The sequence below is a fragment of the Triturus cristatus genome, chromosome 8 (assembly GCF_964204655.1).
Source record: "Triturus cristatus chromosome 8, aTriCri1.1, whole genome shotgun sequence".
Lineage (NCBI taxonomy): Eukaryota > Metazoa > Chordata > Amphibia > Caudata > Salamandridae > Triturus > Triturus cristatus.
The window spans coordinates 748,196,890-748,224,108 of record NC_140591.1 but is presented as its reverse complement, the minus strand read 5'-3'; the positions used below and the strand labels follow the sequence as shown (position 1 = coordinate 748,224,108).

Here is a 27,219-nt window from a genome sequence, read left to right as displayed (position 1 = left end):
GATAAAATTATCGCCGCTTTACCGGCAGAAAACTGCCGCTAAAACGGTGATAATGGGCTTGATAATATGCCCCTCAGTTCTTTACTATCAAGCCCCAGGATGAAGAAGTTTTCCAAGTTTTCGTAGCTCTTTTTCCCTGCATCCCCCGCCCTTCTCCTCTTTAGGACTTGGGCAATATAACTGTATGTTAACTTTACAGGGTCACTATGATAGTGCTACCGGGTAGCTACGATCATTGTTGGCAATGGCACGGAAACGTTGAAGGATCCGTTTGTCTATAGGTAGAGTGGTACTCCCCACATATATTTTCTGGCATGGGCACTCCAACATGTACACCACATATGCCGATCTACATGTAATGTTACCCCTGATCTTAATAGTTTTATTAAAGGCTGTTTTTAAAGTATTTCAATGCTGTCCATTCTTACATGCCTTGCATTTGGCACACTTTCCAAAACCTCGCATCGGTGTAATATAAGTATATATTTATTTTCTTTTGAGGCTCAGATAGTTCTATGTATGTCAATTAATTGGATGCATTAAAAACAAGCGTTTCTTCAAATTTGTGGGTGTTTTCTAATGTTTTTTCCCACTTTTTATCAGTTAGCTCTTTTCCCTGGTCTTGCAGTATCCATATCGTTTTTTGGCATTGTTTGTATGGCCTGTTTTAACCATTTAATGTGTTGTCTGATTTCCAGAGGGTGAATATTTAGTGTGAAGTAACTTGTGGGACTGAGGCTTTTCCTCATTGTTGCTCCACTGGGTACATGACCCTGGTGAGTGTTGTAAATGTTAGAAACTGGCTAGCTGGTATCCCATATAAAAATACCATTAGTGAAAAAAGTCCGTAAGGGACTGTTTGCCACATAATTATAAAAACAGAACAAACAGCGAAAAAAACTCAAAACAAAAATAAAACACAAAAAAATGAATGCTCTTTTGAGAACCTCCAACAAACATATATCTGAGAGCTTGTGCCTATATAAACTCTCAGGGATTGCATGGCTGAAATTTTGCGCAGGGCATGGCTGATGTCCATTTCCTGTGACCAGTCTCCACTGTGAAGTCTGTGCAGATTGGAGGTTGGCCACCTGAGATTAAACGGCTGCATAGTTTTGTGTCCAACGTTTTATATGCCTGTCCAAAGGCAAAATGCAGCAGGGGCGGTCCGCTTCCTCTGGGGCAGGCCAGGACAAACATGATCAGTCTGTAAAGGAAAGAGATTGTTGAGGCTGTTCAAAGTACAGCTAACAAAGGTCAATGATAGAAATTAAAATGCTTTGTTTGTCTATGACTTTAATGATCAGGTTGGTTAAAAAAATTATGAACAAAGTTCAGCATCAGTGAAGGTATGCAATACTGTGGCTTTGGCATTCACTACATAATTATGGACTTACAGCACTTCCCACCTAATTTGCCACATAATAGATTTCAACAAAAAATGCATGTTGCTGAAATGGATCAATAGAATACTAACTTAGAATGTGTTGCATGCTGCCATAGAATTTGCCTTTCCTTGCCACATAGTTTAGTTAATAATGATGCATAATTTGTTCATCCATAGCCTATACAGCAAAACCCCTGAATTACACAGAACATGGCAAAAAACTAGAACTTAGGCCGAGGTATGCTTTTGGTTTGTTTTGCGAAATCAGTGAACAAATTGTTTCAGAAAGATACATTAAGATGTGTTGTGAGTTAATGGGAAAAATACTTTTGAATACTGTGAAAATTAAATAATCAGTCTTTTATGAATGAGTCCCTCAAATCAATACTAATCAGTGTGGTTGCCTTATATCATCAGCACATATTAATCTTTATTTCTCTCGATATCACTGCAGCGCAACACCATATTTTGACATTCTGCTAATTTATTTATCATAACGTAGCAATAAATGCTATGCCTTTCCTTTGCTAATTTATTTTCATTCTCTCATTTTAGTACTTTACAAGAATACAGACCTTTCTTCCAAGTACCTGACAAAGTCCGCCCAAAGGTCCCTGCAACCCATGATGATGTACTTCTCTGATCCAATGTACAAGTATTGGAACTATTTGGCAGATGGAGTGAGGTAAAGAAAAACATGCCTCACCCTATTGTGTTTGCCACGTTCCTCATGCACAGCTTGCTAACTCTGCTCTTGTAATAATGCATTTCCTTGCAAAATGTTCTCATATATGAGATGTATTAATGTGCGTTATACTCTTACTTCAAAATGTTTCACTGAGAATACTGTGATATTATCAGGAAACTTGAGAAACACGTGAAATTTCACTGCATTCATTCGTATTTTCCAAAACATATAAATGCCTTTGTAAAAAGACTACACAGGAAATCAATGAAATAGGTGAATTTCAATTCACTTTCATGTGATGCAAATGCTTAATCCTGCATATTGTTTTACCCTGCTTCGAACCAATTTGTCACAGAATTAAGGCCCTGATTTATATCTTGGTGGTTGTCATACTCTATCCCAATGTCAAAGGAGTATGCTTATCACCAAGGTAATGGTTTGCCCGTCCGATGTAGATGCGGGCGGACCATAGGTTTAAGCACAGTGGAGACTACTTCATCTCTGCCGTGATTAAACCATCCAAAAACCCTGTGGAGTGAGGGCCACTGGAAGGACCTATAATTCTGCCCAACTGATTTAGAAAGGCAGAATTAGAGGTCAGTTTTCTCTGCCTGTCACCGCAACAAAACCCTGACCGTAAGGGGAAGTGAAAACTGCAAACTCTTCCCCTCGCCATGCAAGAGGATTTGTATGGTAAGGGGTACATTATCTTTTTATATTTTAAAAAAGAAAATCCAGTTTCAAGATTTTCTTTTTGAAAATATAAAAAGAAACCTGTTTGTAAATGGCCCCATCATATTGATGGAGTTCTATGCCAACCAGCAAAATAAATTTGCAGGAACGGCCATGACGGTGGTTCCTGGCAATGCGTTATAAATAAGTGCCAGCTTGGACAAATTTACTCAATTAGGGAGGTGGAATAATGGGCCGACTGGCTAGAAATACATTTGGCTTCAATTCTCCAAAAATGGGTTTGATCCCTTTCCAGTGCTTGCTCTACTTTTTAGTGTCAAGGGATCCAGCTAAAATAGGAAGAGTAATCCATGGAAAGTCAACACACCATCCACGGACAACACAGATACAGCCCGACCCCAACCTGAACCTTTAAAGATAGCAGCTACACAGAAGTTGCAGCAAGCAGATTAACTCACCTCTATGGGACTGCACAATGCATGTAGATGTCCAACAGATTCAGGGTTGGTGACCACAAATTGTAGATGAAAACAGGTTGACAGAAACAGAAAAAGAAACCCAGAGCAACTAGACTCTTCACTTAGTATAAAAGATGAGAAATAGAAATTGATAAGCTATGATGTTGAGGCAATGGCTCGAAGATAGGTCGTGAATTTGTCTCCAAATGGAACTGCAATTAAAAAGTATTTGATCAAAATCTGCTAAGAATAAAGCAATAACTCACCCCAGATGCAAAACCACTGGTGAACATTTTAAATGAAGCAGAAAAGGTTAAGATTCTGCAGGATATGTTCCTCACAACACCCTTCATACTCTTTATAATGGCAATGGCAATGCGGACATTTGCAGATGAATGCTATGGAATAATATAGAAGAATAATACAGCAGAAAAGTAAAAATGTAGAAATACACTCAAAGGATTTGCAAGCATAAGGCGTGAACGAAAGATATGAGATGCAAACGAGACGTCTACAATTTTATGCTTGCCGGACTAAGTCTCCATTCACTTGCAAGCAGGGGCCACCATTGTGGCCAGGGCGGTAATAATGAATGTCAATGGAAAGTAAAAAGAGAAAAACGATTTGTACTATGCACCTGTTCTTCCCATGGTAACTATGAAGCAAAATGATTTAAAACAATGAAAAGATATCAAGAAGCTCATTTGGCATTCAGTGTGCAGTAGATGCAAGGAGTTGGTTGAATACCATCTGGAAGAACAAACCAGCCACTGACAAAGGGGCATAAATAGGTTTATGCAAATTGTCCACCATCCATTGCTGGAAGATCAGCTAGACACAAGTCAAGCTATCTTGCCAAAAGGGACTTAAAATTGTTTGTGTGCATGGACTTTTATCATGGTGAAACAGAAGCAAAAGAAAAGAGCCAAAGATGAAGGAAGGCAATGCATAAGCTTGAGGAATTGAGGCACTGAAAAACAATTCCACACCTCCACAAAAAGCTCCTGGCGTTAAGTTAAACACATGCATACACATACCTGCAATTTGTTTTCTATAACTGCGCCCTCCTTGCATACTTCCACAAACCTCAGTTACTCCTGCGGGAGACTGAGGATTAGCCAAGAATGATATTTAAGACTAAACACCCAACTTGCACATTTCATCCTTTGGGAAATCCTAATGGCTCTTGAAAGGTCAATGGACCTTTGCTACAATTTTAGAATGGAGCTAGGATGGAGACACCAATTATGCACATATCATCAACCGTCAGATTATTAATGTTCAATGATGGCTCGGCTTATTAAGTTTTTCAACACCTTTATTTATCTTTAAGGATCAATACAAAGTGTTCCATAAAGGAAAATTGTCACTTAAACTAGCTAAAGCGCCTAACCTACCCTAAAGAAGAGTTATTTTTGGAAAAGGGTAAGATTTAGAATATAAGAAGAACTACCCATAAGAGTCGCACTGGAAACTCAGCCGAGTTCCCTACAGCTGCAGTAGCAACCATCAATAATTAAGTGACCATTGCAGGAGCATTGATCAGGAAAGGGTCTTCTGGATAAAGACAGAATAAAGCCACCTTTAGCAGTAGCTGTAGGCAACAAAACCAAAGGACTAACTTTCCAGTAGAAAAGATGCAAGGCAGGGAAGAGAAATAAGAGTCTGAGAGAGTTTCCCCAACTAGCTAGGAATAATCATTAATATAAAATCGCACAATAATGAATAGAAACTTATTAGATGTCAGCTGCTTTCATCCAATGGAAACCGCTCATCCGAAGGTGTTGTCAACTTCTAATACTTTTTCTTCTGATTCCCACAGTAAACATTCATGCCAACATAGTGTAAAACATTGTTTCAGGACTTTGTTACATGGAGGAAAGTTCTCTCTTACCTAAGCTAAAAGATGCGTTCTATGTCTATTGTGAATATGAAACAAGTCGGATATGATGGGGCAAACTAGCAATAATATTCTGTGAAGCATTCATAAAATATAACTAAATCATTATTTATTTATGCAGTCACAGCAAATCCAATTGTATTCAGGTAGATGATCCAACATGGTGTGATGAGGCTTAAGCAACAGAAGCTTGAAGCCAGCACATTCTTAATCAAGTTGCTGGTGCTTGGCAAAATGTTATAAATAAACGTCTATTAAACTATGAGCAAGAGTCGAAAGAAAAGGCTTTTATGCCTAACTAAAGATGCACATATAAGAAGGATAGCCTGGTACAAAACATTTCTACACAATTTCATATACACCTCAATAAACACACTTTCCCCTATATATCAGTAATTATTATATTATTTGCAGCATTAAACAGGATTCTCTCATGTTATAAAGCAGGTACAATTTTCTATGTGTCATTGTTTATGCTGCAGTTTAAACGCATTCTAAGGTGAAATTCTAACATGCTCTGTAAGTCGTATTTTTATTTTCGAAATAATTTCCCCCAGTTCTTTCCCTTTGATGATTTTAATCATAATATAAATATGGTTTCACATTTCAATTTGAATCTGGAAAGCACTTTCGACTTCAGCTGTGTCTCGTCTTGTTCTTTTAATTCCCCCGATGTACCTGAGTGATTTAATGTAGTTGTCATTCATTGTTTCACATAGCCCCATGTCCCTCTTGAATATTTTCCTTTGAAATCTTTACTGTATTTTGCACATGAAGTATTTACAGCTTAGAAATAGGACGTAAAGAAATAATAAGCAGAGTCCTATTATCAATATGGCATTCGTTTTGCTTTTAATATATCCTTCCCAGCTGTTGAAAAACAATTCCCAATTGTGGTCAATCCTTTCTCAAAAGTTTCCTACAAACTTGGTGTTTCCAATTTGTGTAATTCAGATTCCAAACCTGACATGTTTTCCCCAAAGCTTTCCATCTGCTTACTCCCATCCGGTATGAATGCACAGCAGTGAGTTAATTTCAGCATGTAACAGACTTTTCCATTTTCAGCAAGTAATGTGTCTAAAGCATGATGGTCCTGCGAGCCCATAGACCTTTTAGGAATTTATTCCATATTAATAATGGTAAAGCTCCAGAAGTGCTTGTAGCCTTTTTATTAAATATAGTGGTTAGCTTTCTGATCTTCTCATCATTTTGTATGAACCCTACTGGTGGTATCACTGCTCCAAACATGTCTTCTACCAAAGCAGCTTTTGTGTCTCTGTGTTGCATTTTTGTCTGTGTGATGGTGCTAACATTAATGCTTCTATGCTTGTAACATGCTACATCTAAGGTATTAGAATGCCCAAATAACAGGTTCCTTCCCAATCAGCAGGTAATAAGGAGTAAGCATTCTGTCCCCAAATGTAGTAAACGCCTGGAATTGCATTTTAGTCTCCCTGTAAACGCCATGATCATCCCATTATTCATATGTGTGTTCACAACTACTGATCCCTACATACCTGCTTCTATTAAGTGTTCTTCTTTTAAAACAGCTATTTTTTTCCCTTGCATTGGCTGTCTAGTTTGAGTTTTGGATAAACTATTTTCTTTCTAAATTAAATTTCTTCTTTATTCCATGCATTCTCTAAAACATCTCCCTTTCTGTCTACTGCTTTTGTCATATTCATGGACCTTTCCTCTAAAGCCATAATGTAACCCTTCTCTGTGGGCCTCATTAAGAATGTTAAATTGAATTTATAAGCCTTCACACTATCTACAGGTAAATATGGGAAAAAATAATGACAAGCTGTATCCATTGTCCTCGTAAATTCATGCTCTCTGTTAAAGACACTCCTGATAGCACTAGGTCATATTTTGAGTAGAAATATTCAAAGTGTCCTTGCCTATAAACTAGTGAAAGCAGAATACTACAAGACATTGAATAAGACAAAGAAATGTGATAATATGTGACTTTCTCAGAAACAGAAGTCAGCAAGTGTGCACAAACATAGCACACCTTAACATCCATTGCATTTGTGTATTCTTGTACTAATATAAAGTACACATTAGTAGAGTAATCATCTTTCTTATAATTCACAAATGTTTTACTAAAAATACTATCCCTTAAATTTTGTGTATGTGTATTAATGACATTGATACTAGGAGGCTCTAAATCAGGGGTTAGTTAAAATTCTACTAGTACTTTTGTGATCATTATAACTGTTATTACTAAAACTACACACATGATACATTTACACTTATTTCCTATGCAACATATTGTTCTGAGTAATTTACTAGTTTGATTTGTGGTAGATAATTAGCAGCAAATCTTCTTTAAAACTGTTAAGAATTGCTTTGTTCTTAGATCTTTCTCATTTGTTTTCTTTTTAGTGCAGTTCCCTGTTTGACAACCCTTACCCTACTCTGTGCTCTTCTAAAGGGTTATCCCTATTCTTCTGTCACTTTTTCCTCCAACGTAGGTTAGTCTTATGCAAAACAAATAATTAAAACAATAAACATCTAATAGGCAGTTCACAGTTTTTCTTACTTTTGCATTAAGCTTTGTTTATTTGCTTTTCAATTGATTTTCCAAATAACTGTGTCTCTAGAAAAACACTTTAGGGTTCACCTTGCATATATCTTCCAGAGTAACAGTCAGTACTGCATTTACATAGGCAGATCATTCATGTTCAGAATATCTTTGGCAAGGTACTCTAGTTCTTCTAGACCTCCTTAAAATTTGATGATTTGGATTGAGTCAGCCTTTGTGTTCTGTATCACCCTCTTCTGGCACTGTTTCCAGAATTCATGCTATTGAACTTCTTCTCTCTCAGTCTTTCTTTTCCAAAACTCCTTGGGAAATCTGCTTTGTGGCATATTCTTTTTGTCTTAGAGCTTGTTCCTTCACTGGGATATTGTTCTTCTCATTGTTAGAGTTCATATATGCTTTCACCATGAGGTTAATTCTCTTCTCTGCTTCATCTCCATCTAAGATCAGGATGCCACTTTATGTGGATTACTCACCCTCTGGTGTGCCAGACATATATTCGGTTCAGGATTCCTTCACATTTTACAGCAGAGTGTGTATTCAGTCTGACTTGGAAAGGGCCTTTCTATCTGGGTTCAAGATGAGTTTTCCAAACGTGCTTCTTAAAAACGACCCAGTCACCATGATTGAGGTCATGGCACTGTTCTTGATGAGGGTCTCGTGTGGCAGCTGATACCGGATGAGAGACAGAACGAACCATGTCAGCGAGTGTCTTTCAGTAGTCCAAAATCATCTGTAATGTTGACAAGGGCATTCGTGGGCACAGCTGGTAGTCTTATTGCCCTTCCCGTTAGAAACTCTTGTGGAGATAATCCTGTCTTTCTGTCTGAATACTTCAGACAGTCATCAGTACCAATGGTAAAGCATCTGGCCATTTCAGTGAAGTGGAAATGCAAACCTTTACCAAATTGGACTTTAATGTTCCGGTCATCTGCTCAACTATGCCTGACGTTTCTGTTCTGTAACTTCAATGCAGCTTCTGTTCAATCTGTAGAGGAGGAGATCGCATGTTCAACACTTCATAATTAAAGTGTGTTTCTCTATTTGATTCAAGAAGGACTGGAATCATAAATCTCGGTATAACAGTTTAGACTGTTGAGACTGTCTTTTCTCCTCTTTGGGTAGGCTTCCACTCATCTCGAGAATACACAAATGATCAATAGGATATATCTTAACCCATTGTACACAGGCATCTCGATAACAACCATCTGTAGTCTGTTAAAAGGGCCATTTGATCTCCCTTTGTGTGTGCTTTTAACAGGTGTTTCCATCCCTACATTTACCTGTGGACATGTGACACACCTTTTGCAATTTTCATCTACAATCATTCGGAACCTAGGATTAAACCAGCTTTGTTGGAAAAGTCTCACCATGGCATCTCTCCCTGAATGTGTTTACCTGTGATAATAACGGGTCATTGAAAATAACAAGCTATCAGGTAGCACTGACCTACCATCGGCTGACATCCAAATGTCATTTACATTCTCTGCACAACCTGACCCGATCCACCCATTTTGTTCTGCTTCAGACACATTTTCCTGTGCCCTTTTCAGTTCCTCCCAAGTATCAGTTATTTCTGTCATCATTGTAAAATCACTTTCTTCCTTAGATTTGCATGTGAAACCTCCAATAAATGTGCAGGCTAGCAATGCACAGTACCTGGCTACGTAATCAGCGCATCTGTGGCCCATGGCAATGTACCCTCTGCCCATTTGATGTCCTGGGTGTTTCACAACAATAATTTTACTAGGTAACTGTAGAGCCTCAAGCAAATCTTTCACATGCTGTCTGGTTCGAACAGGTGTTCCTGTGGATGTCAAAAAGCCATGTTGCGACTATAATTGGCCAAAATCATGAACTGTGCCAAAAACATACTGACTATCCGTAACAATGGTGACTCTCATTTGTGCAGTTAAATTGCAAGCTCATGTGAGGGCAACTAATTTGGCAACTTGTGTGGAGAAAACAGATTGAAGCCAGTAAGTTTTGATCACATCATTTATGGAATAAATGCTGCTCTTACAGTGTTTTCATTTCCTCTTAGACATGAACCATTTCCAAATAGGACGTGATCAGGCTCATTTAGTGGTTCATCCTTAATGTTGGTTGTTGGCTTTGCACATAGTTCAGTGACAGTTAGGCAATCATGATCATACTCTTCACATTTGTGAATGTGTTTAGTTACAGTGATCAAAGTAGAAACATTAAATACATTACAATGTTTGATTATAACATTGTCAGAAGTGAGCAAATTCTGCTCGTATCTGGTAAGTCTACTGTGGGCTGAGTACTGTCTCTTAGTTTTCATCAATAGTGATTCCACTTAGTGTTCCACTCGATTATCAGCCTCATTCGTGGTTTTGCCATCAAGGAAACATTTGGTATTCACTGTCTACAGTAGCTGGCCATCACTAGTGACACGTTGATCTTTTTCTGTGTTCGAGGTGGATTCATCTGCAGGATGGCTTCCACCCTTTCTTGTGACACCTTTGTGATTTGTTTTAGGATGATGTATCCCAGATATTGAACTTCTTATTGACAGTACTTCCCACATATGAGTCGAACCCCGTTAATGGGTATATGGCGTTGTCCCAGATGTATCATGCATATGTCTGCATCCCACCCACATATATGCAGTTGAAAAGCACACACAGGCATCAATATATGTGGTAATATTACTCACCACTGCTGCAAGATCTCCACCTCCACACCGCCGGCCATGTCGTTGACTCATAATATGGTGGTCTTTAGACTGCCAGCACCGTGGGCTGCTGGTGGGGGAGGACGCAGTCCTACGGCGGTTGGATGGCCAAACTCATAATAATGCCTTTTGTATCCGTTCTCTGCCAAGTGATTCAAAAGTACAATGGTGTTATTCTTACAAGCATCACGTGTATCTGACGTTATCAATAAGTCATCTATATACTGTATAAGGGTAGACTCACAAGGCATTTGCTTGGAATCAAGATTATTCTTTACGATCTGATTAAAAATAGAGGGACACAATGTTTACCCTTGATGAATGCAACACAACGTGATTGACTTTTTCTGGAAGGCAAAAGCGAATAAGTACTGGCTATCTTAGGGCAAGGGCACAGAAAAGAAAGCCTGGCTCAAACCAATGACTGTAAACCATTCTGCAGTACAGGGACTTTGAAAAAGTACAGTAGCGGGCTTTGGATCTATGAGACAACAAGGCACCACTGTTTAATTGATTCGCCTTGGACAATTCTATACTCGTCATCAGACTTTTGTAAACCCATTATAGGTGAATTACTTGGGCTTTCATTCAACTTTCCTAATATGCCTTTCTAAAGCATGTCTTCAATCACTGGTTGCATCCCTGCAATAGTCTCTGGTAGCAAATGATAAGATGGTGTTCTGGGAAAAATAGCATTCGGTTTTAGTTTGACTTGGACTGGTTCTACTCATTTCATAAGTCCTATGTCTTTCCCTGTGAAATCCCAAACTTCGTCATTTATAGTATCTCGGAGATCTTCATGCAATTCTGAAATAGTCAGTAGAAGAAACATTCCTACTTCAGCATTTTGTCTTATCATTTTAAAATCAACATCTTCATTATTGGTCTGCAATACAACATGCAGTATATTGTGCAATTTAACTTACACAACAAATCTTTTCCTAACAGATTTAATGGGCTAATATTGCAAACCACAAATTGATGCTTCTCTTAAAAAGTTCCTACTTAACTGGAACTTCTTCCAAAATAGGATTTAACATTTGTTTATTTGTATTGCCAACTACTTGGATCATGTTCCTCGAGAGGGGTAATTCTGGTACTTCCACCATTCTAAGTGTGGAACAGGTAGCTGCTGTGTCAATCAGGAAAGCCACATTGTGACCATAAACGTTTGCGTCTACATTTGGGCCAATTTGATCAGCCTCTAATCACAAAGTACACAGTCTTTTTCCTCTCTCAGGCACCATCATTAGCAGGCCTGGGCGTAGTGGCCGTAGTGGGGCTATGTGGAGCAGCGCATAGTGTGGCAAAATCTACGCACACTCGCGCGCTCCGCGTAGCCCCACTACGCGCCGCCCGCCTCCCGCCCGCCCAAATTTAAAAATAATTTAAAGAAGGTTAAAAGTACATATAAACCTCCTTACCTTCAGCGTGGCATCCCGGGGCTCCCTCTTCTTTCTGATGGTAACTTCTTCATGCAAATGCATATGCGCGGATGCCCGCGCATGCGCATTTCTCACGAGAAATGCGCATGCGCGGGCGTCCGCGCATGCGCATTTGCATGAAGAAGTTACTGTCAGCAAGAAGAGGGAGCCCCGGGATGCCGCGCTGAAGGTAAGGAGGTTTATTTACCTTTACCCTTCTTTAAATTATTTTTAAATTAGGGCGGGCGGGAGGCGGGTGGCGGGCAGCTCTGCTTCGCTATGGTGTGTACATAGACTCTATGGGCGAAGCGGAGCACGAAGCCCAGGGTTAATCATTAGGAATTATCAGAGGGGAAATGATTTATCTCAAATAAAGGATATTATCCTACAATGTCTTGTTTCTGGTTCTGGAATTGTTGCATTGCGTTCTGAAATTGATTTGCATTAAACTTTGGCATCTGATTTAAATTCAATTTGGGATTCACCATTTGTGTAGGAGCAATGGGCATCATCTAGGCTTCATTTTGCCTTTGATTCTGCACATTTGCTGTACAGGTATCCACTGACCTCTCATACCTTGTCAATTTTGCATTAATCCTCAAGCATTTTTAGAATTAAAATGACATTCTTATTTCCAATGCCCAACCCGATTACAAACGTGACAAACCGTAACCTTTTTCAAAGCAGCGATGTCTGTCACAGATCCCACACCTGTGGGAACCCCTCTACCTCTGCCATGGGGCATTACCATTCCATTCGGGTTTCCTGCAAATCTAGCCTGCGGAACAGCCACTCTTTGCATTATTCCCTGATTTCCTGCAAAAAAGGGTTCTGAAAACCTTTCTGAGCCAATCTTGTCTGAGCCAATATAAATTTCTCCTCTATTTTCTTCAGCTTCATATCCAATTCATCACTGCAATACTTTGCATAATGCAAGATATCATCGAGTGTCTTTGTCTGCCAGCAGATAACACTCTGCGTAATGTGAGCACTGATTTTGGGTTTCAATCCTAGAACAAACTGTGACACAACAATCTCCATATCCTTTTCTTCAGGCTATTCACATCCTCTGTCCTGTTTAAACACCTGCAATAACATTTCATAATATTCATGAACTGTCTGCTTCGGGTCCTGTGTAGTTCTTTTAATCTTTAACCCGTCATTTTCCCTGGGATGTATTTTTCTGGTAAAAAAAGTAATAACTGCTTCATATTTTTCTATCACCAATGGTGATGGTGCACCAGTTCCTCTGTGTCTGTGGCTTTGCTTTTGGCCACTGCATTGCTGCCCATAAATCAACTGGTACCACAATGTCAAGAAATGTAACAGCTTCTCCACAACACCTTCAAATTTTTTACACAGCTTTCCACTAGTGCATACCACTGCAGTGGCTTGTCTTTCAATTTTGGAAAACTGTTCATAAATGCTGTCAAATCACCTCTATTCCTTGGAACATATACATAGGTACCTCCAACTACTCCCCTCAATGGATGTGCTGCTGTCTCATCCAACTTGCCCTTCTTTCCCTCTGCTTCTCTCTTTTTCTATGTCAGCTTATTTGCCCATCTAAGTTCCAAATTTTCAATTCAAAAATACTTTATTGCTGTCAATAGACCATAAAAGTGCAAGTGTAATAACTAACAGTAAATAAAAGCAATCTCAAAAACAAGATCTTAAAACCCCAGAATCTGAGATTAAAGTTATTATAAGTTATTGCTATTATCCCATGCACTGATATATAGACCAGATACATAACAACACATTCAGAAAACCAATTAAAAAAAGAAAGTGTACAATTATCGTGTAGAGATAGCACTAATACATTCCATAGGATTAAAATGCTTTTAAGAAAACTACTTAAAATCAAATATAAAAACAGTTTAAAAGAGTGGAACCAGTCAGGCTAAAAAGTGAAGACAGTTTAGTCGGCTTTGCCCTATATAGTGTTTTTCAAAAGTGACCGACGCACACTCCACATGGAGAGTAGAAAGTGTGACACGATTGGGAATGCAGTGTTAGATTTTATCAATATAAATACCTCTTCACAGTGTTGAGACACCAGATTTCAACACAATTGGATCAGCCAGCGACATCTTGATTTTCTATAGCAGGGGCAGAAGTAAAAAACGTGCTACTCTGACTTGTTATAGGCTGGATAGCCTAGGGAAAGTGTGCCTGCCTATTTATTGGAGAAGTAGCGAAGGGGAAGTACCCTTGTGCTTGAATTGGATGTACAGTTGCCTTGCTCGCGCCAGTTGTAGCTCATCCGGAGCAGACTCTAGGCTGCACTGATCTTTTATTCTCAGAAATGCAGCTGTTAAGGAACCTGTTGCTGATGAGCACCCCTGTATGAGGGCAAATTGGTCCCCCTTGTAACTCTGGACAAGCTCCTTTCTGAAAACAACAGCGTAGGCTACCTCAGAGTGATGCATAGACATGCTCTGCCCATGTTCAAAAGTGTGTCTCTAACATAGGCTAACCACAGTAGTTTCCCGGCACCATACAAGCCCAAGATCTCCTTTAGCTCGTCCATATACACAGCCAGTTCCGAGGTTATGCATAATCAATGCCAAAAGATTAGGGGTCTTAGAGCAATTTCATCTGCAATTGGCCTTTCCCCCAGATCCAAACGTAGCAGTGTAAGGGGTGAACTGAGGGCAAGACCAAAAAGCTGCCTAAAGAAAGACTTCTCAGTCCTGATTATATTTCTCAGAGAATTCACCACATTTTCCAAACCTGATTTGGGCATAATTGCCTTCATGCAAGTGCATAAGCACATGACAAAGATAAAATGGTACCCCCAGCTCACTAAGAACAGCCCACAGTTTGTCTCTAGGTACTAGATTGAATGCCGATTTTAAATCCACAAAGATCAGATGGAGACTGCCACCCTCTATGATCACTTTTTTCAGTACAAGAGTCGTAGTCTAAATATTTGGTGGGCGTGTTTTCCCTAAAGCCAGTTTGAAGCAGGCTCAATATTTTAAATTTGTCTAACTAGTTTTGAAGACGGACCAACAATACCCTGTAAAAGATTTTCTGACTAACATTGATTAGGCTTATGGGCCTGTAGTTAGAGGGGAGAAGCGGTGAACCCTTTTTATGACTGGAAAAATGTCTGTGCTATCCATCGTTGCTGGTATAGGCATTCCCTGTAACATGGCATTAAGCAGGATCCACAATTATGGTTGGCTCAGTGCAAAAGAGGTCCCCTGGGACCTTGTCAAGGACTGGTGCTTTAGAAGGGACAATTTTGCTTATTGCACTGTTTTCCTCTATAATTATCCCCCGGGGCCTGGCCACCCTCTTTATTTATTTTAATAATTTTTTGTTGGGAGGGGGCCGCATGACCCCCCTCCCAGGCCACTTCTGGCCCCGGGGACCCCAACCCCCAGGGCCTGGCCTCTCCATTGGGCACCATGGGGGGAGCCCCAATGCCCCCACGGTCCCACCGGCTCCCCGGCTCCCGCCTCCTGCGGGAGCCGGCATTGCTTTTCCACAAGGGGAGCTGCTGACATGCAGCCCCCCTTGTGGAAAAGCAATCCTGCTTTGCTTCATTGAAGCGAGAGCAGGTTTCCCTGCTGTCCCTTCAATGACACAAAGCAGAGTTAGCCATGGCAGGGCAGGAGCGGCACGGCTCCCGCCCTGCCATAGCAAACAGCAGTGTCCTGGGGGTGGGCACCCTGGGACACTGCAGGAGCCATGGGGGGTAGTGGTCCCCAGGGCCATAAAGGGCTCCAGGAGGGGGGCCATGCAGCCCACCTCCCTACCAGTGCAAAGCCCTGGTGAGGTGGTGGTGTCTGGGGCTCTGGGGTCCGTAACAACCACTGCATTTCCATATTTAGTGCCCCAGGGAGGTGGTGGTCCCAAACCTGTGTGGGGGCTCAAGCCCCCACACAGGTTTAAAAAAAAAATAGAGCCCCAGGGAGGTGGTGGTTTCTGGGGCTGTGGGGGGCTGCGTGCCCCTCACAAAATATAAATAAAGCCCGGGGAGGTGTCGGTCCCTGGGGTATGTGGGGGGGCTTGAGTCCTCCCACACAGGTTTATTTTATTTAAAATGAGAGCCCAGGGGAGGTGGTGGTCCCCCGGGCTGCTTGGGGGCTGCGTGCCCTCCCACAAAACATAAATAAAGCCCCGGGCGGTGGTGGTCCCCGGGGCTGCGGAAGCCCCCACGGACCCCCGCTATTAAATTTACACATGCCCCCAGGATTTTGCCTACCCGGGGGCTCAATAGTTTTCATTTTATCAGAAGGATTTGCGCACCTAGCACAAATTTCGCCATTTAAAAAGAAAAAATATGCTTTTTTGGCCCTGGGGGTCCTTGTGAGGCCCCCTGAGCAGAACTAGGGGGTCAGGGTGTGTCTACCCTGCCCCCTTTTCTCGTTTTAACCTTTATTTTACTGTTTTCTTGTGACTCGGTTCTACCGAGTCACAAGATGGCTGCCAACACTTCCTGGTTTCGAGTGTTGGCAGCCAATCAGAGTGAAGCTCGTGCCCAGGAGGGTTCACAAACCCACCGTTGGCATATAAATTGAAACTGTTTCTTTTTCTTATTTGTCAGAAACTGGTGAACGGATTTACACTATTTAACAAAAAGGGCTCTTTATGAACCAAGGGCTAACTTTTTGCTCAATTTGGTGTAATTCTGTTCAGCAGTTCGGGCTGTAGCTTTGACTAAAGTTTCCTATGACAATTGACATGGGAAAATGCATTTTGGAACCTCCCTTTTTTCTCGGCCCTCGCTTCATTTAAATACGTGGTCCCTTGCGGACCCCCAGGCCCTAAGGACCACCCCTCCCTGGGCTTAAATCAGTTGGGAGTGGGGCTGCGCAACCTCCTCCTGGAGCCCTAGATGACTCTGGGGCCCATCACCCACCAGGGCCGGCTCCTGCAATGTCCCAGGGTGCCCACCTTCGGGACATTGCCTTTTGCTATGGCAGGGCGGGAGCACGGCTCCCGCCCTGCCATAACAAACACTGCTTTGCTTCTTGGAAGCGAGAGCAGGAATCCTGCTCATGCGTCCAAGAAGCAAAGCAGAATTGCTTTTGGACAAGGGTATCTGCATGTAAGCAGCTCCCCTTCTCCCAAAGCAATGCCGACTCCCCAAGGAGGCAGGGAGCTGGGACAACAGGGGCATTGGGACTCCCCCCACGGTCCCTAACATTGAGGGCCGGCCTCAGGGGATGGGATCCCCGGGGCCAGAAGTGGCCCCAGGGAGTGGGACCACATGGCCCCCTCCCTAGAGTATTAAAAGTAAAAAACATTTTAAAAAATGAGGCCTGGCTCTGGGTAATTGGGTCTCCTGGGGCAAGAAGTAGCCCAGGGGAGGGGGACCGCGTGGCCCCCTGCGTGGAAAAATAAACTTTTTTTTATAAAAACAAGGCCAGGCCCCGGTGGATGGGTACCCGGGGCCAGTAGTGGCCCAGAGAATGGAGGCCACGCTGCCCCCTTCCAGTTTCACTTTTAAAGTAAAAAAAAAAAATGCTCAGGTCCCCAGGGCCCAAAAAATACTAAAAAAGGGTGGGTCACACAGCCCCTCTTCTAAAAATATTTTTCAAAAAGAAAAGCTGGCATCTCACCGGAGTCTCTGCCCCCTCCCTGCACCACTCTGCTGACGCGCCTCCTGGCGGGTTTTAAGTTGGTTCATTAAGTCCCCTTGAATGCTTAGGGTTCCTGGGTGCCAGCTAGCCCACCAGGTACCTTCAGTAAGCCCCACACAGTGGGATTGCTGAGAGGTGGTCCGAGGTCACGCCCCTTTTTACACCACTCTGCAAACGCACCTCTTGGGTCACTGCTGGTGGGGCGATAAGGTCTTCTTGTATCCTAAGGACCTCAGGACTAAAGTGGACTTCATCCGATGAGCAGCAGTGAGCCAGGGGGCGCAGAGTGCGGTGCAAGGGGGCGTGGCCTCTGACCACTCTCAGCAATCCAGCTGTGTGGGCTTACTAGAGATAACAGGAGGGCTAGTTGGCCCCCAGGGACCCTCAGGAGGCATCTCTTGCCTCTGTCTGCATACCTTTTCCCTCTTTCTGCACCTCTTTTGCCTGTTTCAGCAACTTTCTGGCCTATTTTTGCAGTTCTCTTGACTCCTTCTGCACCTCTGTTGCTTCTATCTGTGCCTCTGCCCGCCATACTAATAGACCCCTTAGTGTGTCCTCTCAGCAATGGGGGTTTGCAAAATATATTTTTTTTAAATGACTCTGCCACCCTCAAGGTTTTTTTCTAGTGTGTGTTTTTTCCCCTTTTGGGACTGCAAGCCTTTACTTGGCAATCCCAAACAGAAAAAAAGTACGTTAGAATGCGAACCAGCCCTTTCTCCATAGGGCCATCCATCTAAGAATTCCACCAGCGAAGCCAGAAGAGGCTCTACCTTCAAAAACATGATGGTTCGCTAGCAGACTCAAACTTCACTGGACACAAACGTGGTGGGGTACCCTGTCCACCAAACTCAAAAACAGATTCTAAAGAGAGGACCATAGCTTCTTAACGTTTAATGATCAAATGAGAACCTTTCCTTCCCCAAATTTTGTTTTAATAATATAATTATTTACACGAACACTGGAATTATAGGAAAATGCTTGAGACATCGGATTAAATTTGTATTGACAGTGCATCAAGCTTATACAAGTTCTGGTAGGTTTCTGTGCATTTATTCGCAAATGGTTTCTGAGTAGCACACAAATTCCGATTGTGGCAATTTCAGCCGCGACTAAACGTAATTTTTCTTTTGTAAATTAGGGCCCATTTAACCAAATTATAAAGGAACTCTCTTGGTTAATGAACTCAGGTTAGATTTTAATTGATTTGAAAATGCTTTCAAATTGCTATGATTTTAATTGTTATGATTTTTGTTAATTTGTATATTAAGGGGCATTTTTATATTTATAAAAAAGTTGTTGAAAACAACAAGAGAGGGAGGGAAATAAATAAGGAACACTCTCAGTCCCCCAAGATAAATCTGATCATAACAACAGAAGAATGTGCCTTGCAAACAATGAATGTAGAGCTCGACAGAAGAATCCAACTAGGTTCTTTATAAAGCCCTCACTCACCAACCTAGTTGGTGACATGCTTTATCCTTGGGCCCCAGCAGGAGAGGCCGAGTGCCACCCTGGTGTGCTACAACGCCAGAATTACTGTGGAGCTGGTTGTTCGTGTGTAATGAATAGTGAAGGAGTGAATGTTAAAAGTATCACGATTGTGTCAAAAAATAAATTTATTAGAAGCCAATCGGACACAGTAAAAACAAGGTGTGAGACAGTTGTGCTGAATAAATTGTTCAGCAAAGTCCACTTAAGAGGTCATCAACATGTTTCTGCCTATGTGTTGTAATTTTAACAGGCATTCGTCAGGACCGTGAAGTATAAACCCCGGCGGTATGGGCGCGCTAAGGCCCACCCTAACCTGAGGTTATAAATGTGAAAAAAATAAAAAGTGTAAAAATATACACGTAAGATCTGGTATCCCTCATGTGTGAGAGGAACCGAGTTTATTCTGGAAGAAAATAACATACACAGACCTACATAAAAAGAAAAAAACAAACATATAATAGTTAGCCAAGATTTGATGAATTACTCATAGTGGAACATACAGATATTGGTGCTCTACGCAGTGCACAAAAGCAGTAACACTTATCCGTATGTGTTGCTTTGAGAACAGTGTGCACTTAAGATGATAAACCAAACTCAATTGGGTGGTAAAATCTCACAAGAGAATAGAATAGTATGCCCATTAGGAATTGTATCTATAAACACGATCCTGTGTATGAAACACTATCCGCAAAGCATTTATACATAGTGCAGTTGGGCATTGAATATTTACAAAGGAGTAGAAAGGGATATCTCACATGGGATGCAGTCACTAACAACATCATGGGTCTCGGGAGGGGGGTGGTCGCAACAATAGCACACCCTAAAGAGTTAAAAAGAAAACAGAATAAAAGGTAATCGGTTAAAGAGGAAAGACCAAAGAGCCGCATTACTTATCTTGTCATGCGAGCATGGAAGACTCACGCCTGCAATGCTGAACACCCACTTGGTGCCAGCAAAATCCCTCTTAAACCGGACCCCGATGACAAGGTAGCGGGGAAACCGGCTTTTATTTTATGCGGGAAGAACGGAAGTGAGGAGTCACTTTGGGCGTGGTTACGTGGGCGTCGACAAGCGTCATGCACTGTGAGCCAATTCGAAGTTAGAAGACTCCAAAACCCAAAGTTAGACCAATCGTAGGGTAACTTACAAAGAGTTAGTTGTCAAGGCAACATAGCGCAAATACACGTGCTTCAAGACTTGCTTTATATTAGCGTCTGGAGAAAAACTTTATTAAATCATACGGAGAGCAGAGGAACAGATTCGCTCTGCTAATAGTCTCCATGAATAGCAAAGGATCAGTACTGTGTCAATATAAAAGGGGAAGGGCAGAACAGGAAGAGAAATATGTCAAAGGACCCCGCATTAAAGTAATGATCACAAATAGCTATATGCAAATCAATAAAAAGGCTAGTGCATGCATGTTGGAAAAAAAGGAGGAGGGGACTATACAAGTAATTATACAAGTAATTATTGTTCATGGGGCCGAATGGCCCAAATTAATTGTAACAATAACAGATGGTGCTGAATATGGAGAGGAAAAAAAATCATTGTATGTCTTTTGGGGATGAGGCCCAGGACCAGCATCAGACGTTATGCGCATAGGGGTAGGAAACAACACGATATCCATAGTACAAGTCATCCTACTTTTAGAAATGAGTTCCCAAGGAACGGCTACAAAGGGGGGTGTAAGTAGGACGTTTGCATCATCTACAAAGCCCAGAGATGTGCGGGTGGCTAGCGTTTCAAAACTGAAGCCCAAGGGATATTATCGTTTAACCCTTTGTTGTGAGTGCCCAGCCGGTACACCCACCTCTGTTCCTTTTCAAAAAGGATTTCTTGGGTGTTACGTTGTGTTTGCACATGTTCAATGACTGTCCATCTGAGATCATTTGCAGTGTGATTGTGCTGTATAAAGTGTTCACTTAACTTGGTTGGTGATTCTTCCACAGCGGATATTGCTCCGATGTTCACCAACACGCAATTTCACTTTACGTGTGGTCATGCCCACTTAGACAAGTAATCAAATAAAACACATTTGTGGAGTTACAGTTAGTGTGGGCTTGCTGTGTCCACGTCTTGCCTTGTTCCAAATTTAGCACCTTTGTATGTTTTGTCAAATGACAGACGCTGCAGTTAGTGCAAGGGAAATGACCCATGATTTTAGGTAAACCCCATGCCTCAGTAATAATTGGATCTCTTATGGGGTTTTCTCTAGGGCGTGTATGGACTAGAGTGTCTTTGAGGCTACGTCCTTTTTTGAATGAGAAAAGGGGTTTATACCAATTGCGCTTATTGCTGGTGAGGATACCCCAATGTTTGTTAACAGCTTTCTTCACTGAATTTGATGCGCTGCTGAAAGTTGTTACGCATGTCAAAGGTAGTTCTTTATTTTCTTTGGGGTTATCTTCAAGAAGCGCCTCTCTGGGCTGGTTCCGTGCCCTTTCATAGCCTTTGTTGAGGATTTTGTCTGGGTCACCCCTGTGTTTTAACTTGGTGGTGAGATCAGTTGACTGCTTTCGAAAGTCTTCCAAATTACTACAGTTTCTCCTTACCCTGAGATATTGGCCATAGGGTACGTTTTCTCGCAAGGGTCTTGGGTGGAAACTTGAGAATTCAAGAAGGTTGTTCCTGGCAGTGGGTTTATAATGAGTTTTGGTTGTTAAGCACCCATTGGACTTGGAAATGACAACATAAAGGAACACAACAGACTGTGAACTACAGGTGTGAGTGAATTTCAAATTCAGATCCATGGTATTTAGCCATTGTAAGAAAAAAGCCAAGCAGTGCAGCAAGTCACCTTGCTACACTGTTCTTTGTCACAGTGAAAGGGCAGGAATGCACCGTATTTAGAAGAATATGGTGCATTTGTGCCTTTGTCCCTGCGCCAATGTTGGCACTCTTGCACCATTGTGCAAGAGTGCCAGTGTTGCACACATGATTGTTTTTATGCAGTAAGGAACACCTTCCTGCAAAAAAAATAATCATGAGAGGCATATTTCTCTTTGAGAATGCAGAACACATAGAAGAGGAGGTAATGAGGAGAAAACAAGATATTTATCCACGTTACGCCTCCTCTGAGAAAGCGTATCTTTTTGGTGCATTCCCAAATCTACCACTTTTGGTAAATCTTGGAATGCATCAAACCCCATAGGAGGTGCATGGGAAAACCCACGCAATACCCATGGAACGCCTTTCCAAGGCAGGATAATGCAACTCAGCGATTTGCAAGATGGCCTTGCTTGACTTCATTAATCACATTTTGGGCTTGCGTCGCGCTAGTACCATGTTGCGTGGCAGAAGCATACCGCAACCCCTTTCGTAAATATGCCCCAAAATATTTAGTTACATATTTATATGAGTGTTTTGCATCATGCTTGCACCACGCTACATGGTACATGCATGTTGCAAACCTCTAAATAATTTTTTTGAAGTCACACAAAACCACTTTGCATGGTATTGAGTGGCTTCAAAAATATGGAGTAATGCAACACAGTGCAAATCGTAGCACTGCATTACTCTGCACAAGGGAGGCATTCTCAGACTTACCAAACCTGATAAACCTGTGATTGCGCTAAAAAATACTCCTTCCCAGGAGAAGCGTAATGAGGACAAATATTTTCCTCTTTGTTTCCTCTTTCCATGTGTTCTGCATTCTGCAGGACATATGGAAAGAGGAAAAGGCCTCTCAGGATTGCTTTTGTGAAGTAAGGTGTACCTTCCTGCACAAAACCAATCCTTTGGACAACCCAGGCACACTTGCACCATTGTGCAAGGGTGCCTTCATTGACGCTAGGTGCCTGATTGTGCCCCAGCACTGGAGGAAAGGACAGGAATGTGCTTTATGCATTAAATACAGTGTATTCTTGTCCTTTCCCTGAGATGCACATCAGCGCAGCAAGGTGACTTGTTGTGCTGCCCAGAGTCGCATACTTCATAAATATGAGCCTTTATTACTTGCCTAGAACTGAAAATGTGATTAGGAGGAAATGCTGCAATGTTGATGAAAATGCCTATGTAAAGCTCTCATTATTTCATTTATTGCAGGGAAGGGAGAAGTCAGCACCACAGAGTAATTGGAAAATCATTCAAAGAAACATTTGCAGCGCTATATTGGTAATGTTATTTGCATTTTGTTTCTAATGGAATAGGAATTGCACCATAATTGTTCTAATTCATTTGCAACTCCAAACTTAGCAACATGTAACTTGTGCATAAGTTACTTTTCTGTCAATTTTATTACATCAAGTGTCTGTAATTTTGATGGTTCATATAGCAGTGTGTTTGTTGAACTTGGATCGGAATTCAATTACCTCGATGATGATGCCCACTACAGCAGTGACTAATTCAAATAGAGCATGAGCAGCTGTGGTTTACAAAACTTGGGGATAATTGAAAATGGTACAATAAATCTGGGTCTTTTCCATATTCCCTGGAAAAGTAATCCATATTGATTGACACTGTTTTGTGACATGATAATGTATTTCTTGTTAACAGCCATACTGCCGGGTACAGCTATGTGAGTCATTCTAACTTTCTGATGGACTGATATTAGCTCAAATGATTCAATTTTTTGAAAAGCTGGCCTTTATAACTAGCATTCTTCGTCGCAAGTTTATCAGTTGGATAGCTCCATGAAGTGCCTTTAACCCCTTTTGTGCCACGCCCTTTCCCCCTCCTGTGCCGGGCGTTTTATTAGTGGGTGGGGTTCATGACGAGATAGTCTCGTCATGGGCACAGCGCGACCGTGCTCCATGATGAGACTATCTCGTCATGGTCACTGAAGAGGTTAAATAGCATGTTTCATCTTTGTCCTTAGTGCCATCTGCTCCATTTTATATTTATTCATAGACCTTGATAACTAGAATAGAGACCCTACAAAATGTATGACAGAAAACATTTTAACCAAACATACATAAACCGAGATCAGTACATTACATAACTGTAATATCAGGGAAGTAAGGGACTGTTTTAAGGTCCATCGCTAGAAACCACAGCATCCATTTTAAGAAACCACGGCTGAGTCCCCGAGCATGCTGAGGAGCTGGCCCCTGCTACTAGTCTCTGAAGCTCCGACCATGTTCCTGGACAGTGGAGCTGTGGATGGGCAGCAGACTGTTCGCCATTTATTTGGATATTTGACGTGGTGTTCTGCCCTGAATAGGGAGAGAGGGGGCTCAATCGGATCACTGAGATAATATCGACTACAAAAACCTTGTTCTACCAAAATATCAAGTAAATAATATCGTAAACATAAATATTGACACCCTATACTTAAACAAGAAACTCCACAAACATAGATAAAAATATATTGTCTACAAAAATATCGATAACAAAGATATCGACAACATAAATATAGCTAACAAAAATATCGATATCATTAAAATAAAACACAGACACCAAAAATATCAATATCTAAAATAATGAATACACAAATATCGATAAAATACGTATAAACAACATCGAAAATAAGATTTAAATTAAAAAATAATATTTAAAATCATAAAATGTTATTACATATCCCAATTACTTAAAATAAACTATAACAAGATATATAAAAAATATTTAATAATTTAAAATCCATACTATTATAATACTAACACATATAAATAAATAAATACATGAACTATACAACATTAAATAAACATCCAACAAACCGAAAATTAACTAAAATTAATATATATCAACTATAAATAATTTAAATTACATTTATTTACAAATATATTTAAATAACAACAATAAGTAACATAAATACAAACATTAAATAAACATTATATATATGTTAAACTAATTAAAAGGTAACTGCAAAAAAATTCTAAAATGTTATCTCAACCAATACATTTAAACTAAACTAAAACAAACCAATAGAAAACATTAATTAATTAAATAAACACTATGAAAACAAGGAATTAATGAACGTAATTTTACCGTATATCAGCCAAACAACGAGGAAGAGCGTAACTTTGCGAGAGAGAACAGAGAAGAAAGAAGAACTACATAAACAACTATATCAAATTTTCTACTACACAGGTAAGAACAAAACGTTATAACAAATTATAAAAACTTCACCTTTTTTAGTTTAATGAAGTTAAAATAATTACATGTTTCTCTTTAAATAATAAAAATTAAACTTCATTACAAATACACCTAGACAATATAGGAGAAACATTTTAGTGCCCACAATATTTAACTCAACATCATTAAAAATTTAACTAACTAAATATATAAATTAACCTACAATTATTTGGATTACATTATTTGGATTTTTTAAATGTAATAAATATACAAAACATAGCTAACAAATGCTTTTGTTTTTACAGCTGCCACAAGATTCAACTAAACATCAACATCAACAAAAACCACTACATCAACAAAAAGTAGTAAGTAGATAATGTGTATTACAAAATGTGTTAAAATGAAATGTAATTAGCACATGCATCAATGTCACAAACAAGCCCTATATAAAAAAGCATCATTGATAACCAATAAAAATACTTTTAAACTACATCAACTGAAAAAGAAATAGCAAACTAAGTAATATCAAACTGCAAACAGTTTCCAATCAATAACATTTTTTTTTTATAGTTTTTATTATTTTGATTGCACAAAAAACTAAGGGAAAAAAAGGGGGGTAACAAGGGTTAATTTCCCACGCGACTTAGTCAGTACATTTCGTTACACACTGATGAGGTGTAATAACATCATTGTCACACTGCAGTTTCTCATAAATGACACTCCCAATCTCTGTAAGTGTTTTCATAACTGCGGTACAGGTTTGCTAAAGTCTCGTCAGTCCCCTGCGCAATGCCCGCAGGGCTATGCATTGACATCGGCAGCATTTGCATTCAGTTGGTCTTGAAAAAATATAAAGTCATTTAACCATTCTTTAAACTTGGGTACCCTCCCTCTACCGCATCTGTAGGCCACCCTACGTTTGGCCAGTAAGAGCACCAAGGATATGTATTCCCAAAATGGGATGGCTAGCCCCCTGTGTATCCTAGGACTGTGATAAGTGGGTCGTCGGGTATGTGCTGCCCGGTCATCTGCTCAAGCGCCTCCAGTACTTCTGTCCAGTAACGCCGGACAGAAGAGCAGTCCCAAGCAAGATGTCTAATTTCCGCGCCCTCCCCTCCACATCTGTCACATCGGTCAGTGTCTTTCGAATGAAAGTGCTTAAGTCGTGCAAGCATGTAGTAGAGGCGGTATAAGTATTTATTGTGGATAATTCGCAGTCTGCTGCTAGCAGATATTTTCCCAGTCTGTTGACAGCAGTAAGTCCATTGTTCGTCTGTTAAAGGGAGGCCTAAATCTTCCTCCCAGTGCACGCGTGCAGAGGGGGTTTTGTGTGGGCTTTCTGTTTGGGTGGTACGATATAGCATGGATACTACATGTGTGGCAGTGGTTTTATGGAGTAGGGCTTGCAAAGGGACCATGATGGGGGGTTCTTGTGTGGGTCTAGATGACCGGTCTGAGTCTAACATACAAGAAGAGCTCCAGAGGGGTGGGTGAGGTCTCCCCAAAGAATTCCTCTTTTGTACTAAACCTCCCATTTGTGTAAAGATCTCCCCAAGTCTGGGCCGAGAATTTTTGGAGCAATTGCTGGCAACCACCCTCCTGTGTAACAGGGAGGTCTAACCTGCCTTGGAGAGGCATCAGGGGGGAAATACATTATGCTGAGTTGAAGGCGGCGGGCCAGATCCTTCCAAGCGCTATTTGTGCAATCGACCGTGGTCAAAGCACTGCATTTAGGGACAGCGGGCGAACTTAGATAAGCTGAATAGGGGGTTGGGGCCATGTGGTCATTTTCCACTGCTAGGTGGGGCATATAGGGTGGCGGGTCTATCCAGTACACAGCATAGTGGGCTTGCGCACAGCTAAAGTATAGTTCCATGTCTGGAATTTCAAAACGTCCAGCACCAAATGCGCGAGTGATGGTTTCCTACTTTAGTCTAGGTTGTTTACCTCCCCAAATGAGACGGATGAGTTGAGACTTCAGAGTTTAAAAAAATGTCTACTGGGGGCATATAGAATGTAAATAAAGAGGTACAATAATTTAGGCAGGATTACCATTTTTATCAACGATGCTCTTCCTGCCATTGAGATCGGCATAGCTATCTAACTAGTAATTTTGTCGGTCAGGAGGTCCAGTACCCGCCCGTAGTTGGCTTTCATTATTTCCTCCTTATCTCTGGTTACCACGTTTCCCAAGGATGTGTCATCACACCAGGCGAGGGGATAGTCCGGTTCAAACTTTTCCGTCATGGCTGTGAGGGGATTTGCTCCAGTTTATGTTAATATCGGCTAAGCGCCCAAAATGGATGAGTATGTGTAATAT

General features: G+C 41.0%; 1 protein-coding gene across 1 annotated transcript in view; it reads left to right on the top strand.

Moving 5' to 3' along the window:
• LOC146805017 (acetylserotonin O-methyltransferase-like) overlaps positions 1–27,219 on the top strand; it is a 582,624-nt gene that overhangs the window by 152,739 nt on the left and 402,666 nt on the right. The window contains exons 3-4 of the mRNA XM_085622166.1: positions 1,943–2,072; positions 22,932–23,000. Of these exons, the coding sequence (XP_085478292.1) occupies positions 1,943–2,072; positions 22,932–23,000 (199 nt within the window). The remainder of the gene's footprint in view (positions 1–1,942; positions 2,073–22,931; positions 23,001–27,219) is intronic.